General features: G+C 44.3%; 1 protein-coding gene across 1 annotated transcript in view; it reads left to right on the forward strand.

Annotated features, from left to right (window-relative positions):
* Positions 1-21,147, forward strand: part of LOC138268125 (enoyl-CoA delta isomerase 2-like) — a 1,004,455-nt gene that overhangs the window by 836,037 nt on the left and 147,271 nt on the right. The window contains exon 6 of the mRNA XM_069217527.1: positions 4,760-4,849. Coding sequence (XP_069073628.1) covers positions 4,760-4,849 — 90 coding nt within the window. The remainder of the gene's footprint in view (positions 1-4,759; positions 4,850-21,147) is intronic.

The following is a 21,147-nucleotide window of genomic DNA, read 5'->3' on the forward strand; positions in this document are numbered from 1 at the left end:
AGACCTAGGAAAATGTTATTAGATAGGGTTTCCTGTTGTGCTATATTTCCATGGTATTGCACTTGCTGACAAGGTATTTGTAGAGGTTACAAAAAAAGTATTAGAATTGAGCAGCTCATTAGATGTGCTTATAATTTGCATTTTAGATGAAGGAATGAACATGACATCTAACAAACAATTATGTCAACACAGTGGAGAAGTAACCTGTGTATTCTACCATTCCAAGGACTAGTTTTGTATGATGCAGGCAAACACACTACTTGGTTGTATATGTAACAGTAGTCATCATGTGAGCAGTACAGAGTCAATTGGTCACCTGCCACTTCCAATCGGCTGAAGAAGCTTAATGCCTTACAAATAGTTGATGTACACACTTGGAAAGGTGTCATTCATGCCATCTATAGTTTCATTTGGGGATACCAGGGCAACATCAAGCTAGGTAGGCAGACATGTCTCTGAGTTAAGCATGATATATAGATTGCTCAGTCCATGATGAGTGAATATTAGTTGTGACATGACAAACAAGTGAATATAGGCACGAGCACAATGGCATCTTGTTTTGAGTTAAAGAAATAGGGCCTCATGGTAGTTATAGGTATGTCACACTTTCTAACTCCAAAAACTAGCCAAATGGTAAACTCCATGATGAGTGAACATCAGTTGTAATACGGCAAACACGTGAATGTAGGCAAGAGCACAATGCCCTCTTGTTTTGAGTTACATAAACACGGTGTCATGTTAGTTTTAGTCATGTCCCTTTCTAACTGCCAACACTGGACAAATAGTAAACTCCATGATGAGTAAACATCAATTGTGACATGGCAAACAAGTGAATACAGGCAAGATCACTATGGTCTCTTGTTTTGAGTTATAGAAACAGGGCCTCGTGGTAGTTGTAGTCATGTCACTTTCTAACTCCCAACACTAGACAAATGGTAGAAGTCATGATGAATGAACATCAGTTGTGACATGGCAAATAAGTGAATATGGGGAAGAGCACAATGGCCTCTTGTTTAGAGTTACAGAAACAGGGCCTTGTGGTAGTTGTAGTCATGTTACTCTCTCTCTCTACTTCCCAGCACTTGACAAATAGGTAGTCTTACATACCTGTTGCCACATTGCCGTTAGGCTGGACCATATGTTTACATATTGACAAAACTGTGGGTCCTGGGATGATATTTTGGTAGTAAAACATTTACAGACCCCATTTCAACATATGGCATGTAATGGACAATGATTCATGTGATGTTATGTACGAAAATACACATTGACAATCTAAAGTCTCTGATGCTTTCAGTATTGCATATTAGGAGAGCACACGAACAACACAATGACAAAAGCTGAGATGTGAGCATATAAGACATTGAGGGTTTGTGACATTTATTTCGGTGTAACTTACCAGACTCTGCTCCCCCAGCTACTCCTTTAAAACCCTTAGGATGCAGGATGGCCAAGATCTTCTCCTCCCAGGGAAAGGATTATAATGGGGCACTGGGAAGTCCACCACCAGTCTTCTGGGACTCCTTTTGTTGCTTGGAGTCTACGGAATGCACCTTTCCCCTCAGGTCATTCTACCTCTTGCCAATATCTTCCTTTGTGTGCAAGGTGGTGCCTACAGCATTCACTCTCCTTTGCCACATTTCCATTTTCCTACTGAGAGGGGTATGTTAGGTGTGGGCCCCAAAAATTGTATCTCTATTCTTATGATTTCATCCACCATGACTCTCAATTCACCCTCAGAAAAACACAGATTTTTAGAATGTGACATGACTGTAAATTAAAGTGGGTGACAAGGACTAAAAAAACAAGACAAGTGATATTGGGGAAACATGAGAAGAAGTGTGTGGAAAGTGTTAACTTGGATGGGAAAAAGGGCTGCCTTATCTCACAAAAATGAAACACTGATGTGTGGTCTCTGTTTTGCTGTGCTGCAGTGGAGAGGCAAAGGATCATTGTCAGGTATGGGGTGTGTTTTATAGTGTGATTTGCAGGTGTGTCCACTTGGCCAATGGATGTCAGCTGTGTTGTTTTTTAATCCATCCAATGAGCACGGTTCTGGTGCTTTGCTGAGAGTGTACCACGGTTGCCTACCGCCATCTGCTAACCGCTGCAAGGGTGACTGCCAGTACAACTGTGTTTTTGTAATAGGCTCGGCGGTTAGCCACAGCCATGACGTGACGGAGTACGCAGCCCCAACATTTGATCCCACTGTGCCGCTGGTGGGTAACACTCCATTGGCATACATTGTAAAACAGCAGGCGGGAAACCACCGGCACAGTGGCCTTCTTGGGACCACTGTTGCGAAGGACTGGCGGTCTGGTTGCCAAACTCATAATTGGGCTCTTAGTAGCTTAATTAGATTTTATTAAAAATAAGTGAATATAATTTAAAGTTTGGGTTAATATTGCCATTAGTAGTAAAATAATTGAACAGGGTTAAATTAAACGTAAATGTGTTTTATAAAATATACATTTAAGGTTAGCATTGAGGTAAGATTGAGGTGAGAATAAATTAAAGTTTTCTGCAATTTAGGGCTAAACTCAAATTTACTTTTCTACAACTTAGGTTATTTGGAATGGATATCAATAACTCAAAATCAATTGAATATAGAGATAAGGTTAGCATTAGGAATACAATGATGTTGCTATTTTTTAAATTTCATGAGATACAGGATTGAGGCTAAAGTTATGGATTGTATTATTATACAATATCAAAATAATTTAGGGATGGGGTTATGGTTAGTGTAATTAAGGACTGCAGTTAGTGTTAAAATAAATTAACTTATTATTCTATTTAATTAAAAAATGTATTTAATAGAAGTGAGGGTTGTGGAATGTTTAGCATCTATGACATGTAACTATGTTACCCTAAAATAGGATTAACAACACAGCACTATGGTAGAGTTGAGGGTTAGAGGTAAACACTGAAGTGAAGGTAGAAAAAACTAGAGGTGACAAGGCAATTATTGTCTCAACGTTGTGGGCAGGTGGGCATGGCTAAGGTAGGACAAAGTGAATGCAGTGAAATGAATGTGTGGGAAAATAAAGATTGTCCAAATAAGGACATACAGGGGGTCATTCTGACCCCGGCGGTCATGGACCGCCGGGGCCAGGGTTAGCGGGAGCACCGCCAACAGGCTGGCGGTGCCCCGCAGGGCATTCTGACCGCGGCGGTATGGGGTGTCGTGGGGCCCCTGGGGGCCCCTGCAGTGCCCATGCCAATGGCATGGGCACTGCAGGGGCCCCCGTAAGAGGGCCCCACAAAGAATTTCACTGTCTGCATTGCAGACAGTGAAATTCGCGACGGGTGCCACTGCACCCGTCGCACCTTCCCACTCCGCCGGCTCAATTCTGAGCCGGCGTCCTCGTGGGAAGGGTGTTTTACACTGGGCTGGCGGGCGGCCTTTTGGTGGTCGCCCGCCAGCCCAGTGCAAAACCCAAAATACCCTCAGCGGTCTTTCGACCGCGGAGCGGTATTTTGGAGGGGGGAACTCTGGCGGGTGGCCTCCGCCGCCCGTCAGAGTCAGAATCACCCCCACAGTCTTATAATACCACTGATAAGGATTAGGAAAGAATCTTGTGTGACATGTTTCATGTAACACGATGTGCTATGTTTTCTTTGGGGCTCTAATTTAGTGATAATGGCAATGCATTGTTTGATAGTGCTGTGCACTTTGTCTTTGTTTAACAGTGCAATATATGTTCATGAGTACTGATTTGTACTGTTACTCTTTCTGTCAGTTAGCCCCTATATGTGAAGCTAGGTAGAAAAATTTGCATTTGTGGTTCCATCTTCTGCTGTCTGTGTGCCTCCATGCCAGATGCAAGACATGATGATGTTAAGTGTCCCATGTAGTTGGACTGATGGGTGTGAATGATAGGCTGTTGGAAACTGATGTTGGGCTGGAATGCTCTTCTCCTGACTGGGTGTCTCCATCACCTTTACTTGTACGTGTGCCGACTAAATAAATCTACAAAATGCTGTAAACCTGCAAGGCACTGTGGCCCCAACTCCCAAGGATTTCACTGTGATTTACAGTTGTATTGCAAGTTCTGAATTCCAGGAATAAGCCATAGGTAATCCAGTAGTTCAGGTGTAAGACAATAGTACTACAGGAGTAAGTCACTCCAACTCATAGCAACATCTTTGTGACTCCTGCCCAGTGTACCTTCATCAGGACACACATGAGTTGTCACCTCTAATTAAAAGAATGTCATATAACATAGTGAGCTACATAATCTGAAAATGCTTAGCCCATTTCCTCAAGTCTGTGAAAACTAGCAAACAATAGTCAGATTTGGATACTTTCGCTGCTCCGCATATGAACATATTCTGTTCTCTGCAAAATTTGTTTTCTCCAATAAATGTACTGGAACAATCAACTTTCCTCTAATAATGACTATTTTTGACCTTAAAAAACACGTCTCCTGTTTGCTTTAAAGTGACAGGATTGGAGGGTTGATCCCACTTAAATTTCTAGGTCATGGTGCCACTTACTCAGTCTCATCTGAATCCCTCAAAGTGTTCTTTGTACCTGTGATGACTAGGTCATGCAGATTACAAGGATCACTTTATGAGAGGAGCGATACTGCCCCAGGTCTCCAGTGTTTATGTAGGTTCATGCTAGTTTAATATTTTTCAGGTACTTCCTGTGAAATAAACATAAATGCTTGAAAGCCTTTTACCTCAACTTCCAAATGTGAATTCACAATGAAACATATGTAAAATGTTTTTTTATATTTTCTATTTTCCCCCACAGGCAACCTTTCAAACACCATTTTCCAAACTCGGAGTCACTCCAGAAGGCAGTTCTTCTTTCACCTTCCCAGCAATTATGGGGCCTGCTAAGGTAACTTTTTATATAAAGCTCACACTTAAAATCTACTAGGCACCCAAGAAATTAAAAAATATGTAGTGATGCTGCTTAAGCAGAGGGGGGAAAAGACTGAGAGAGAAAAATTGTATGAGGCCAGCTTACCCAGTTTAAGTTTCAGAGTAAAACAAAAACATAATGAATACACGCTGAATAGAACATAAAAAATGAATAAACATATATATATATATATATATATATGTTACAAAGTAGATACATTGTGCACAAAAAGTAAATAAAGGCAAAAATCAATTTTCAAGTACATTATTATGTTTTATTCATTTTCTAATTGTTTTATTTATTTATAATGAATTGGGCTGTTAGTAGTAGAGAACTCTCAAAATAGATCTGAAGTAAATTTCTCAACCCTGTCCGTTGAGTCGCATTAATCACGCATGTCAAAGTTTCCAATAAGGAATGGAGGCCAGATATATCAACGTTTCGCAGAGTCCTCGCACCATGCAATGGGGTGCAATGGCAACACAAAACCAAAAAGTGAGATTTATCAAGCCAGACAAGGCCACCTTGAAAGCACACATAGAAAAAGGAGAATGCCTCTAGGATTGTTTTTGTGCAGGAACAAAAACAATCCTGCCCACAATGCAGGCACCCTTGCACAATGAAACAAGGGTGCCTTCGTTAGAAGTAGGCAGCCAATAGTACGCCACCACTAGGAAAGGACTGGAATGTGCAGTATACATGTGCATTCCTATCCTTTCCCTTTCACATAGTGTAGCAAGATGGCTTGCTGCGTTGCACAGTGTGAAGGAATTATAAATCTGCCCCTGTTTATTTATCCCTATAGTTTGATGTATGGCCTGGCTTTTGTATCTCACTTGAGTGGTTATGTGTACCCCTGTTTTAAGTTTTTTTTCTCATCTCCTTCATATGACATTTCCCTCTTCTTGTCACGCATGCTAGATTGGACCCAAAAGTGTTTATTAAAATCTGAGACCAATTAGATGTTCTACGTTATTGTAAGTCAACATTCTACCTTTTACTCTGATGTATGCAGTTGCTTTTTATTTTTTTGTACTATATCCTGAGGCTAAAGCTTGTCACATCCATGATACAAAGGGTATTTGGACAAAATATTTGAGTTTTGAGTATCAAGTTACAGAATTATCAGAAACAAATAATGTAATACAAAAATATTGTGATGCAGAAATATTGTTGTCAAGAATATTGATTATATACATATACCTATATTTTAATATAATTATTTATATATACTTATGCTTTATATAGTAGTACATTTTAAAAAATAACCCCAAAAATGTAATACAATGTAATATATTTTTGACAATACTGTTACATTTTATATATGTATATTTCAAAATACACACATTTACATATTATTCATATTTAGTATTAAATATGTAGATGTATTTAACTTACAGCATTATAATGTTATATAATAAAATATAATATTTAGGATTTATAATTTTAAACCATATATATTAAAAATGTTAGTTTTGTATGTTTTTTGATTATATGAATGTGAAACGATTTTCGTTTCAATATTATTTTAAGTATAGGGAAATTATATTTTTGTAATCAATATTTTTGACACAATATTTTCTGTATCTTGATATGTTGGTTTCACTATTCTGTCAGTGATTCGATACAAAGACCAAAGCAATACTACTATGGTATTCACTTTTATGCACTGGCGCACCATAATACCCTGTTTAAGCATTGCAAATTCCAGCTGACCGTTTGCAAATGATTTCTATTAGAATACTCACTCATCGATGTTTGATATCTGTTGATTTGCTACAGAGAAAATTCCAGCTGTTTCCTTCTGTTATGTTATTATTAGTGTATGGCCCTGACTATTTCAGCTGATATTTATATGTAACCAATTGACTTTGTATTCTTCATCCAATGCAAACAATGTTTCAGAGGAATAATGCACTAATTTCACACATTAAGTAAACCAATAATCATATATATTCAAAACATTTAAAAAACAGTGTGTAAAACTGAAGGCTAAAGGTTTGTATCCTGACATGTTCACTCCACCTACCATCACTTAGAGGTCGATAAAATGAGTACTACTGAGTTGGGTATTAATTAACACATTGCCAGCACCTACTAATGCAACAATTTACGTCAAGTACATACAAAAGTAAAGTCCAAGGGATTATGGGACAAGGACTAAAGGAAAAGTGTGTTTTCACTCTTTTGTTTCAACCAGGTATTCCTAGGGATTTCCATAGCTACACCACCACCTTTGGCAATGCAGCCATATGCCTCTTGACATATTGGTCCCAGTAGATCCAGGAGTGGTTCATTGAAAAAATAGAGGCGCAGGAATCAGCAATCAGGCAATTCACCCTGATGACTCAAACAACCTTCGATATAGTACAGCAGCCCTTTAAGCAGTGGCATCATCCGATGTATAGCACATTCGATGATGCCACTTGAAAACCCAAAACAGAGTTTACAAAACCCAAAATAGAGTTTTGTCCAGAAAAGCAACATAATCCATGCACCAGTTAAGTACAGTTCATATATAAAATTACCCATTAAATGATAAACAAGTACATTCCTTAATAAGTAAAATGAAAGAAAAGTGTCATAGCTCATAAATATACAACACACCTGCTTTACATCACAGGAACACAGACCTCTAAAAATAGGCATGAAAAATGCAAAATGGGTCAAAAAAATTACACTTGCAGCAGATAAATGGTAAGCAGTACCTGAAATAATCTAAAAAAAACACATGAAAGCAAGTGTGCAAAGAGACCACATGCCCCAACAAACAACAGAGATGCAATTAAAACACTAGTAAAAACAAGCATTGGCAAAGCCAAAAGGTCTGGCGTCAGCTGCCATCCTTTGGATTTTGCCACAGTTTTCCTTCTATTTTTACAGCTTTTGGAAACTATTTTGTAGTGAGGGCGTAGCTTGGTCAGTAAGATCGAGCTCCTTGTGACATAAAATGTGCGGTATTCTTTGAAACCGCATCAACCTGTGAGTAAAGGCGTTCTCAATATGCTGTACTTTATAATATTTTTGGTGTTCCCATACCCCTGTCGCAGTAATACATTTGGCTTTGTACAGGGCGATGATCTCTGCCAAAGTTTCTGGCCTAATGACCTAGCAAATCGAAAAATGCCCTCCACAGTCCTTCCCAGTTGTTGGGCTTTCATGTGAATGTAAGATTTCCACCCTAAAGATGAACTGAAAACAATACTGAAACAGCTAAAATCATTGTATTTTTTGTTTTAATAGCGTCCCCCCATTCTTAAGTGCATATATTTCGTGCATAGTGGCCCACAAGTTATAGTATACAATTTTAAATAATTTAACTTCAGGACCAAGCCTTCCAGGTGTTCAGTAAAAAGGTCTATAAACTTCTGCTGTGCATTTAGGGTGCATGCAATCAAAATCTAACGCCTCTCATGGAATTTATTTGAGACGATAATTCCCCTTGTGAGCCATATCGGACCGAGACTTTAATATTATTAGGTAAATGACTCAATAAGATGAATAAATTCAGTTCAACCCCCATTTTCTGTATAGCCTCCCATAGTTTGTCCCTGTAAACCAGATAAAAAGTGCTTGAGAGGTCAATGAATGCCATATGAATGGCACCCCCTTTTGCCCTCACATAATTGCTGGTAATCAAACTTAAATGTAATGTTTGCTCCACAGTCCCTATGCCTGGCCTAAACCCATACTAGACAGGCGTGAAAACCTTATTATTTTCAGCGTCTCGACTTGGGCGAGAATCACCTGTTCCAGGATTTTTACTGTTGCATCTATTAGGGGCATTGGCTGACAGGAGGCTGGGCACAATTTATCTCCCTTTTTTGAAGATGGGAACAAGGATGGTCTTTCTCCATGAGTCAGGAATTTCCCCCACCACAGTACTCCTTAAAACCTTTGTCAGTGCTGGGCCCCATAAATCTGTATTTGATTAAAAATTATCAACTGGGACCCCATCCGGGCCTGGGGCTTTTCCAGGAGTGGATTTATCTAGTCCTAGTACTACGTCACCAATTTCTATATGGAATTCAATGGGTGCTGGAGCTGGCTCTGGCTGGGGAAAACAATTACAGGCCCCATATAGGGGCAGGTCACTTTCAATAGGTTGAAAAATGCCCTTGAAGTGTGTCACCCACTGGCTTCCGGGATTGTAACTTCCAGCTTTGGCATATCATACTCAGAAAAAAAGAATGATTTATAACAGCCCCGAACCTCACACTATCCCTTAATGACGACACCAGGGCCATCTCTTCCCAGGCCTTTTCTCTAATTAACCTTTTCCTCTCCTCAAAAAGAGACTGGTATTCACCCCTAGCCTTTTTAACATCCACGGGATTGCATGGCGAAATTTTGAGTACTGCCTTTAAATGCTAATGCGCCGCCAAACAGAAGGCGTTAAACCATTGATGTGGAGAGATCCCAGGCCAGGGACTATAAATAACCAAACCATCAGAAATTGCTTCACATAGGTTTTTTAAATTCTGATAAAACTGAGGTATCACTGTATTTCTCATCCAGGCATGCAAGGATAGACTCTATATTATTGTGGACGATTTTCTTAGTGACAAGATCGACCTTTGCCTATTTAATGTGGAGCCCTTTCTTCTTCGAGAGGGCCATGTTACATTCCACCGATGCAGGATTTTTGTACGTTTTTGTCTCCATGGTGAAAGATACTAGGTTGTGGAAGTTTGCCACTATTTGAAATTTGAGCTAAGGGCACAGCAAATCCAGATATTAGTTTAAAGTCTATGGTAGTCCCTATGCCCCCCCATTAATGTTGGAATCTGTTCAATATTGTTTAACTGGGCCTCACCAAGGATTATTAGATTGTATATCAAAATTAGCATGTTCATAATGGCCCCCAACCTGGTATGTTTAAAATAAGCCCTGTCCTCACATTCATCTGGTAAAAAGCCACAAACATAATTTTCTCCTGTGGGACACAGAGTAAGCATAAAATCCTAATATAAACAAAAGTACACTGTTCCAAAGTACTATAACATACTAGGAGACCTGATGTCTCAGGAGCAAGAGCCCTAAAGCATCACAATGGGTGACTGGCATCATCATCGGGAATGCTCCACGCCGGGCCGGCACTGCAACGCCTGACGGGCTCCCCGATAGGGGGCTCTAAGCCGTGCTGATGTGATAATGACTGGTGGGTTCAAACTATACAGACCAAGCGTTAGTGGAGAGAACAGCAGATAAGAAATTTAAAATTGGTTATTCATCCCACAAGAAACATCATAATTTTAATCAGTTCAAAATAGGATGAAGACCAAGATTAAAAACAACCAGGAAAGTAACAGATTGAGTTATAATGCTCAATTACTTTCAAAGAGCAAAAAAACACAGAGGACTACAACTATTATGGTGCCTCTAAACTAAGGTCAACATGTTTCGCGTCTGCGGTCCAGTCGGATCCATTGACGCTTCATCAGGACCAAAGATAAATACGTCTTCTCCAAATAATACAAAAATTTAGAAATGAAAGAACCTAATTTAGGATAGAAAGGCAGTCACTTACGTCAAGCAAACTGGCTAAGTCAAAGGAAGGTCACCCTAGAAGACAAAAAAGTAAAAACACCAAAGATACACAAGTTGTGGTTACAGGGGTGCATAAGTGAAATACATATGTGATGGGTCAGTGTGAAAAATACGTAGAGTCTGGCTTACCAACCCCAATTTGAGATCAGGCTCCTTGGGAAGCGCATTCCAAGGACTCAAATAGACGCTGTTCATAGTAAAACAAGTGGTGTTCAGTAATGTATATTAGAGAAACAAATGAAAATTCACTTACACAAAAGGGATACAAAATGAGAAGAATTCCTTGCACAAATAAAGGATTAACGTATAAACCCTTTGTCATGTCTAAAGCGGTGGTACTCACAATTTTGTCGCCGGTCCATTGCCATGGACCTACCCTCTGGACAGCGCTCCCGAACCAAACTGGAACAGGCGCTGTCAGAGCCATACATAGACGCCTCGGGACATGAAAGTGAAAGTGTCTTCCGGCTTGCGCGCGTCTACTGACATCGTCATAGAGAAAGGACTAAAAATCAAGCCGGGTTGGGACGAAGGGTTTATACGTTAACCCTTTATTTGTGCAAGGAATTCTTCTCATTTTCTCTGCTTTGCATGATTTGGTCTCACGGGTCCCGGAGTTTGGACCATGTGTGTTTTTAATGGCTGCTTTAATTACGGGGTCACTCTGTGGAACACTCAAACAAACATTTGTGGCATTGATGTACCCCTTTTGTGTAAGTGAATTTTCATTTGTTTCTCTAATATACATTACTGAACACCACTTGTTTTACTATGAACAGCGTCTATTTGAGTCCTTGGAATGCGCTTCCCAAGGAGCCTGATCTCAAATTGGGATTGGTAAGCCAGACTCTACGTATTTTTCACACTGACCCATCACTTATGTATTTCACTAATGCACCCCTGTAACCACAACTTGTGTATCTTTGGTGTTTTTACTTTTTTGTCTTCTAGGGTGTCCTTCCTTTGACTTAGCCAGTTTGCTTGATGTAAGTAACTGCCTTTCTATCCTAAATTAGGTTCTTTCATTTCTAAATTTTTTTATTATTTGGAGAAGACGTGTTTATTTTTGGTCCTAATGAAGCGTCAATGGATCTGGCTGGACCGCAGACGCGAAACATGTTGACCCTAGTTTAGAGGCACCATAATAGTTGTAGTCCTCTGTGGTTTTTTGCTCTTTGAAAGCATTATAACTCAATCTGTTACTTTCCTGGTTGTTTTTAATCTTGGTCTTCATCCTATTTTGAACTGATTAAAATTATGATGTTTCTTGCGGGATGAATAACCAATTTTAAATTTCTTATCTTCTATTCTCTCCACTAACGCTTGGTCTGTATAGTTTGAACCCACCAGTTATTAACAGATCAGCACGGCTTAGAACCCCCTACCGGGGAGCCCGTCAGGCGTTTGCAGCGCCGGCCTGGCGTGGAGCATTCCCGATGAGGATGCCAGTCATCCATTGTGATGCTTGAGGGCTCTTGCTCCTGAGACATCAGGTCTCCTAGTATGTTATAGTACGTTGGAACAGTGTACCTTTGTTTAAATTACTTAAAGTGGGAGACTGTACACTGGACCATATAAACCTCCGGGTCCCGCACCCATTTGTATTTAATATTAAAATCCCCCAACCAATTTAAGATTATATTTTTTCCCTGGTGGGCAAAAAAAACATTAAAAAATATATCAAAATCACTCATCCCCTTTTCTACTTCATAGTTGAGAAAGTTATTATAGAAATTTATCAACAGAATATTAATCTGTCCACGAAATCAGTGATACCAGAAACTGTGGGGAATACAATTTATGGACAATATGAATGCTCAGAATTGTAACAGCATCAAAAGTAGCAAGGCCTCCAGATGCCCTTCCAGATTTTGTGAACTATGTTGTAGTGAGGGCTGTTGAGGTCTCCGTGATATAAAAAAACATTGGCTAAGTGCAAAAATATGTTTTAGTTAAAAAAAGTAGTCATTGCTATAATAGCCACTAGCACTGAATGGATCTACTTTTTGTGGATGTGCTCGCTATGAAAGAGCAGTAATTTAGGCAAATAGCTGAAGTGAGCTGACGTACTACCACACACTGAATATGAGAGTGGAAGCATAAATATGTGAATGACACAGCAACAATCCATCAGATGAAGAGGGCTATCTGTACACCTGTAGGAAGTCTTATTTATAGTTCCTTCCCCTTAAAAAACACAAAAGAGCTCCCTGGAGGTTCCAATATCTGTGTGAGGACTCACTGATGAAGCATGCCACTAGGAGTCCTAGTGTGTAAGAAGCATTTTAAACAGAAGGGGACACTCACCCTATGCAGCAGGATTGACAAACAATATACGAGCCACTTAGTGATTTCTCACTTCTGTATTTGGTTCCTAATTTGGAGGTGGAGGGCACAAGCCTAGTTTGGTCACTAAGATTGGGGGGGTTGTGAGCCACAGATTTACCGACAATCAGACTGGCATATAATGTTAAAATATATTATGGGACAAGCAGGATGCATGAGAGGGGCCTAAGGGAAATTTGAAAGGGAGAGGAATGTAGCTCGGTAGGAGTACTAAGAAAGAGAAAACCAGTGTTTTGTAAAATAACCAGCATTTTCGAGGACTTTCAAAATGGAGAGAGAGAGAGAGTATATGTGCATTTGTGTCTGTGGGATGTAAAAATCCTTGGTGAAATCCGACAGACACCACACCATACCCGAACTGAAAGCACCTGTAACTAACTATTTACCAGCAAACACATTTATTAGCGGGGTATAGCACCACAATCACCCCCCTTAAGCTACGCCCCTGAAGGCACCCACTTCCAGCTCCCCTTATTTTGATTTCGTGACTTGAGATCCCACCATTTTCGAGTGTCACTCTCATTCTAACTTTTTGATGCAGGGGTGTGAAATGCCAGTTCTTTCTTGTTTTGCTGTTGTACACACATAGGCCCATATTTATACTTTTTGACGCTAAACTGCGCTAACGCAGTTTAGCGTCAAAAAAGTTTGCGCCGTCTAACGCCATTCTGAAGCGCCATGCGGGCGCCGTATTTATGGAATGGCGTTAGCCGGCGCAAGCAGACCGGCGCTGCCTGGTGTGCGTGGAAAAAAACCACGTAGACCAGGCAGCGCCGGCGTTGGGCAAAAATGACGTTAGGGCGTCTTAAAATGGGGCAAGTCAGGTTGAGGCAAAAAAATCGTCTTAACCCGACTTGCGCCATTTTTTAACGACGCCCATCCCCCATCAACATGACTCCTATCATTGTAAAGATAGGAGTCATGCCCCCTTGCCCAATGGCCATGCCCAGGGGACTTCTGTCCCCTGGGCATGGTCATTGGGCATAGTGGCATGTAGGGGGGCACAAATCAGGCCCCCCTATGCCAAAAAAAATTATTTAAAAAAAAATAAAAAAATACTTACCTGAACTTACCTGAATGTCCCTGGGGTGGGTCCCTCCAGCCTTGGGTGTCCTCCTGGGGTGGGCAAGGGTGGCAGGGGGGGTCCCTGGGGGCAGGGGAGGGCACTCTGGGCTCATTTTGAGCCCACTTGTCCCTTAACGCCATGCCTGACCCAGGCGTTAAAAAGCGGCGCAAATGCGCCGTTTTTAGCCACGCCCACTCCCGGGCGTCTCTTTTGCCCGGGAGTATAAATACCACGTAAAGGCCTGGGAGTCATTTTTTAGACGGGAACGCCTCCCTTGCATATCATTAACGCAAGGAAGGGGTTCACGCTAAAAAATGACGCACATTCCGGGAACTTTGGCGCTATACGCCTCTAACGCCATAGTATAAATATGGCGTTAGTTGGCGTTAGTTTAGCGTCGAATTTGCGTCGAAAAAAACGACGCAAATTCGGCGCAAACGGAGTATAAATACGGCCCATAATAACTTACCTTTAAAGACATGTTCTCGAATCTTTTTGGATCTGATGTAATATTCTGTCATGTGTAGTGGGCTCTTGGCAAGCTCTTTCATTAAACAGAGTCTCAGCAAACTTGATTAATGTAATCAGGGAGTTCTCTCCTTTCTTAGGATCTTCTTCGGCTTTGAGCTTTCATTTTCATGACATAAGTAGCCAGTAAATGTTGCATCGCTCATAATGTGCATAGCAATTTAATTGTTTGAGTGGGTAACTTCTCATAACTGGTGTGTGTGTGTGTGTGTGTTTGTCACAGGGCTGTGGTTTGCCGTACTGTGATTTCATTGTTGCAGATGATATAATTCTGATGCTGCACAATGTGCTTTTTCTCCAGCTCTGTTGGTTGCCATGATGAATTTAATGTATTTTGAATTAGACAGCCTGCTAATTATGGCACAGTAGCACATCTATTTAAAGTGACTGGCAGTATGCCCAGCGTACAGCCTGTCTTTTAAAGTTCTCTACAAAATTTCGCCCACCATAACTGTGTACGTTTCTGAGCTTAAGTGCACACATTGTAAATTCCCAAAATGCGGAGAGGCGAACGTGTAATGTTTATTTCAGGACAATTCAAATATTCTCTATCTCACAAATTTAATGTGACTCGAAAAAGCACAAACATTCCGTGGTAATTAAGGTAAAATGTCTGAATCTTTCCTAGGCTGTTTGAAATAATTCCTCTATGTACCAACGGGCGAGAAACGTGTTGGAAAAAAAATGGGGAAAAAGATTGCATGGCTCCACCGAGGTTGGGTGATGGAGGTGGTGTACTCGTTTATAGCGAAAAAAAACTTGGGAGCATTCAAGAAAAATAATAGCCGATAGCAAAGCAAAGAATCTTAAGAGAGGAGGGATAGAAAGCACTACAATGCAAAGGGCCATTTCAGCCAGACTCCACTACAGTCCTCTAATACTGTTCATAGCTAACAAGAGGCCCAGCTCCCTTGTGACACCTTCAGCCCCTTTCTGTTTGTTTAGCAACAGTGTTTTGCAAAACTGTGTTTTGTGGCTTATTATTATTAAAACTTCCAAAATGTATTTCGCTGTGGCTAAAAAGCAAGGATTGGATGAAGAGTCTTGGGACAGGATTGTGGAGAAGTGTGGCTCAATGGTTAGAGCGGCAGACCCTGAAGCAGAGATCTGGCTCAAGACCAGGGTTCAAGTCCCACTTCGGCAGGTCTTGGGCTCAATTCCCTTTGACCAGATAATTCTCACCTCGGTGCCTAATCTAATTCATGGGTCCCACTCTGCAACTCTTGGCAATAGCTTGCTTAATCTCCACAACAGCCCCAACAGCTGCTTGGATGCCTGGCTTCACCCTGGGGGTGCTCAGGAGTGAGTGCCTCACAGGGAAAAGCCAGGAGGGGTTCCATAGCGGTATGAGTACAGCACCTTGAGACCCTAACGGGTGAGTAGTGCACTATACAAGTGCTAATTTACATTTATTTTTACATTTTACAGGAAGGCAAAGTCTGACCGGTAAGGGGCTTGTGAAGAATTCCTACCGAGGGTGGGAACAGCCAACGGGGTGACTGGTGTTCCTGGGCACAAGGGGCATTGCCCTGCCACCCTCCTGGGAGAGGCAAGAACAGGGAAACAAATACATAGCAGATAAAAAGAAATCACTGCTCCCAGACAGTGTGCTGAATCTCCTGGGCGTATTCTAGTGAACTTTGCAGATGCCCTACTGCGCAAGTGCCAACCAGGCAAGGTTTTATTTGTCCTGCAGGCACAAGCTACAGCAGTGACATCATCAGACAGGGAGTGCTGAATTAGGAAGCAAGTGATCCGATTGCTTTTGGAGCACTGAAAAATGGCCGTAGGAGGAGGTGGCAAAGCTCCATTCACTTCAAAGGCTGGGGCTGAGGCAGGCCTTTGAGGACAAGGACAGAGTGGGTGGCTACAATTTGTTGATCATCACAGAAGGGCAGGCTGTACGAGGAGTGCAGGGGGCTGCCCTCCTGTCTGTAACATGCTTAGTACTGCATTTTGGTTCACTTTGAAAAAAAATATTATGGAGCTGAGCATGAGAGAGTGCCCCTTATCCCAACTCCGTAGAGGTACAAGAGAAGGAACGAACTAGCTGCGGACAACAATTGCACTAGTGGGCTAAGGGGTAAGTATGCAGTTAAGCTTCTGTATCAGAAACATGTCAACCTTCCTCTCTTCTTTAGCATCGACAGGTGGGGTTCTTAATGGGCCTCTTCTGTCTGCAGGCTGGCAGACAAAGGCTTAAAATTAACTTGGGAAGGTGTGTGACTAAAAGGGAGGATGGGTGGATGAATGGATGATTGACATGGTGGATGGATATATGCATGGATGAACAAGTGAAAGAATAGCTCTAAGAATGGAGTAGTGGAACATAGAGATGTTGTATGGGTGAAAGGTATGTTGGATGGATGGACAGATAGATAGGTGTGTGGATGGATAAGTGAACGGGTGAATGGATGGCGAAGTGAAACAATGGATCAATGGATAATGAGAGAAAAGATGGATGGAAGAATAAGCCAAAGGAAGTATGGATGAATGAGCGGAAGCGTGAAAGGATGGATGAGTAGATGAATGGATGGAGTAAAAATATGGATAAATGAGCAAAAAGATGGATTAGTGAAAGCATGTATGTAAAGATGGATGAGTAAAGCAATGAATAGATGAGTGAAAAGCAGGGTAGATGGATGTCTGGATGAAAGGATGGATGGATGGAATGAGTGAAAGGGTGAATTGATGAATGGATGAATAGATGGATAGATGGACGAGTGAGTAAAAGGATGGAAGGCTGAGTGAAAGGGTATACGGAGGGATGTATGAGTGGATGGATGGATGAATGGATGGATGGATGAATGGATGCGACAAAGGATGGATGGATCAAATCAAATCAAATCATTAACATTTATAAAGCGCGCTACTCACCCGTGCGGGTCTCAAGGCGCTAGGGGAAAAGGGGGGGTTATCGCTGCTCGAACAGCCAGGTCTTTAGGAGTCTCCGGAAAGCGGAGTGGTCCTGGGTGGTCCTGAGGCTGGTGGGGAGGGAGTTCCAGGTCTTGGCTGCCAGAAAGGAGAAAGATCTCCCACCCGCCGTGGAGCGGCGGATGCGAGGGACAGCAGCGAGTGCGAGGCCAGAGGAACGGAGGAGGCGGGTGGGGACGTAGAAGTTGAGGCGTCTGTTGAGGTATTCCGGTCCCTTGTCGTGGAGGGCTTTGTGTGCGTGGGTGAGAAGTCGGAAGGTGATCCTTTTGCTGACTGGGAGCCAATGCAGGTGTCTCAGGTGTGCGGAGATGTGGCTGCTGCGGGGTACGTCGAGGATGAGGCGGGCCGAGGCGTTCTGAATGCGTTGCAGGCGATTTTGGAGTTTGGCTGTGGTCCCGGCGTAGAGGGTGTTGCCGTAGTCCAGGCGGCTCGTGACGAGAGCGTGGGTCACGGTTTTTCTGGTGTCGGCGGGGATCCAGCGGAATATCTTGCGGAGCATGCGGAGGGTGAGGAAGCAGGCGGAGGACACGGCGTTGACTTGCTTGGTCATGGTGAGAAGAGGGTCCAAGATGAAGCCGAGGTTGTGGGCGTGGTCTGTGGGGGTCGGTGCGGTGCCGAGGGCCGTGGGCCACCAGGAGTCATCCCAGGCGGACGGGGTGTTGCAGAGGATGAGGACTTCCGTTTTTTCAGAGTTCAGCTTTAGGCGGCTGAGCCTCATCCAATCTGCGACGTCCTTCATACCCTCTTGTAGGTTGGTCTTGGCGCTGGCGGGGTCCTTGGTGAGGGAGAGTATAAGTTGGGTGTCGTCGGCGTAGGAGGTGATGATGATGTCGTGCTTGCGTACGATGTTGGCGAGGGGGCTCATGTAGACATTGAAGAGTGTCGGGCTGAGTGATGAGCCTTGAGGTACGCCGCAGATGATCTCGGTGGGTTCTGAGCAAAACGGAGGGAGGTAAACTCTTTAGAGCGGTTTGCGAGGAAGGAGGCGATCCAGTCCAGGGCCTGGCCTTGGATCCCGGTGGAGCGGAGGCGGGTGATTAGGGTGCGGTGACAGACGGTGTCAAAGGCAGCCGAGAGGTCGAGAAGAATGAGGGCGACTGTTTCACCGTTGTCCATCAGGGTTCTGATGTCGTCTGTGACTGAGATGAGGGCGGTTTCAGTGCTGTGGTTGGTTCGGAATCCGGTTTGTGAGGGGTCGAGCAGGTTGTTGTCTTCCAGGAAGGTGGTCAGCTGTTTGTTGACGGTCTTCTCTATTACTTTGGCTGGGAAAGGCAGAAGAGAGATGGGGCGGAAGTTTTTCAGGTTGCTCGGGTCACCCGTAGGTTTCTTTAGTAGGGCGTTGACTTCGGCGTTTTTCCAGCATTCGGGGAAGGTAGCAGAAGAAAAAGAAGAGTTGATGACGGTCTGGAGGTGCGGGGCGATGATGTCGTCAGCTTTGTTAAAGATGAAGTGTGGGCAGGGGTCCGAAGGGGCGCCGGAGTGGATAGAGTTCATGACGGATTTGGGGCCAGATGTACAAACACTTTTTCCCATAGACACAGAATGGGTAAAAACCTTTGCTACATCTGGCCCTTGGTTTCTTCCGTGTTGATGTGGGTCCAGTTGTTGAGGGTGATGGCCGGGGATGCGGGTTCGGTGGTGTTTGGTTGGGTCTGGTGTCCGAAGCTGTCGTGGAGGTCGCTGATCTTGCGATGGAAGAAAGTGGCGAGGGATTCGCACAAATCCTGAGAGGGCGTGACGGCGTTGGCGTTGGCGCTGGGGTTGGAGAACTCCTTGACGATGCTGAAGAGTTCTCTGCTGTTGTGGCTGTTTTTGTCCAGTCTGTCGGTGAAAAAGTTCCTTTTGGCAGCGCGGATCAGGTGGTGGTGTTCGCGGGTAGCGTTCTTGAGGGCGGTCATGTTGTCAGCGGTGTGGTCCTTGCGCCAGGCTTTCTCAAGGGCGCTACAAGTTTTCTTTGATTCTTTGAGGGTGTCAGAGAACCAGAGAGGTTTTTTGGTGTTGGTCTGTCGATGCGTGCGTTTAAGGGGAGCAAGGTTGTCTGCGCAGTTGGAGATCCAGTTTGTGAGGTTGAGGGCTGCGTCGTTGGGGTCGGTGGTGAGGGTGGGTTGGTTGGCGGAGAGTGCGGAGAAGAGTTGCTCTGCAGGGATCTTGTTCCACTGTCGACGAGGGATGGGTTGAGTGCGGAGGTGGCGGGTCTCGCGTCGGAATGCGAAGTGGACGCAGCTGTGGTCGGTCCAGTGTAGGGCGGAGGCGTGGCTGAAGAAGACGTGTTTGCTGGCGGAGAAGATAGGGTCGAGCGTGTGTCCGGCGATGTGGGTGGCGGTGTTCACCAGTTGGTTGACGCCGAGGTTGTCGAGCAGGGTGGTGGTGTTGGGGTCGTTGTTTTGTTCCAGATGGAAGTTGAGGTCGCCTAGGAGGATGTAGTCCGGTGAGGCGAGGGCGTGCGGGGAGATGAAGTCGGCGATGGCGTCGCTGAAAGGGGCGTGTGGTCCGGGAGGACGGTAGACGAGGGATCCTCTGAGGGTGGTCCTCGGGTCGGTGCGAATCTGAAAATGCAGGTGTTCAGCGGCGAGAGGGGTGTCTTCGGTGGAGTTGGTGACGCTGATGGAGTCTTTGAAGACGATGGCGATACCTCCTCCTGCTTGGTTGGTGCGGTCTTTCCTGGAGATCTTGTAGCCTTCGGGGATGGCGGTGGCGATGTCTGGGGCAGAGAAGGCGTTCATCCAGGTCTCCGTGATGAAGGCGACGTCCGGTGCTGTGGAGTCCAGGAGGTCCCAGAGTTCAACGGCGTGTTTGTGGACGGAGCGAGCGTTGACTAGGATGCACTTGAGGTGGTTGATGGCGCGTGGGCTTGTGGTCGTGGTAGTTGCGTGGTGGAAGATGCGTTTGCAGGAGTTGCAGGCGAAGGGTCCATGGGTGCGTTTGGGGTGAGCTTGGAAGCAGGTGTTGGAGCGTCCTGGGTTGAGGGCATGGAGGGTGGTGGGGTCGTAGCGGATCAGCGGGGCTTGGGAGAGCTGGGGACCAGGGGTCATGGCGCTGGGCGCGGGCCAGGCGCGGACGGGTGCAGACGGGCTTGCCTCTGGCGCGCCTCCGGCGCGGTCCCGCAACGGCCGCCATATGAGGTAGGGGGGGAGGGGTCAGCTGGGGGCGAATGGGAGCTGGGGGGCGGGGGCGTGCAGGAGGTCGCGGCGGGAAAGCGCGAGGGAGGGTGGGGACAGGTAGAGTGAGAAGAGCTGGGGGAGGGGGATTTAAGGGTGGAGGGGGGGGTGAGTGTTAGGAGGTTTAGGAGATTAGGGAGAAAGATAGGAGTAGGGTTGTGAAGATAGGGGAGGGGGGGTTGTAGAGGTGGGTGAGGGTGAGAGGTAGAGTGAGAGGATAGGAAGATAGGTAATAGAGGGGGTGGCGGGAGGGGGGGAGAGATAGAGAAATAGAGAAAATAGGTAGATAGAGAAATCGAAACATAGAGAAATAGATAGAGAGATAGGAAGATAGGAGGAGGTGGAGAGTGAGGGAGTTAGATAGTGGGATAGCGAGATAGAGAGATAGGTAGATAGGAGGAGTGAGGGAGGTAGATAGTGAACGGGTTAGATAGGGGAGATAGAGGGGGGGATGCGAGTGAGGGAGGGGGATGAGGCAGGAGCAGGAGGGCAGGCGCGGGGAGAAGAAGACGGAGGAGGCAGAAGAGCCGAAGGCAGAAGACAGAAGACCAGAGGACCAGAAGACCGGAAGAACAGAAGAACAGAAGAACAGAAGAACAGAAAAACAGAAGAACAGAAGAGCCGAAGAGCCGAAGAACAGAAGACCGGAAGAACAGAAGAACAGAAGACCGGAAGAACAGAAGAAAGGAAGA

This window comes from Pleurodeles waltl, chromosome 2_1 (assembly GCF_031143425.1).
Source record: "Pleurodeles waltl isolate 20211129_DDA chromosome 2_1, aPleWal1.hap1.20221129, whole genome shotgun sequence".
In the NCBI taxonomy this organism is placed as follows: Eukaryota; Metazoa; Chordata; class Amphibia; order Caudata; family Salamandridae; genus Pleurodeles; species Pleurodeles waltl.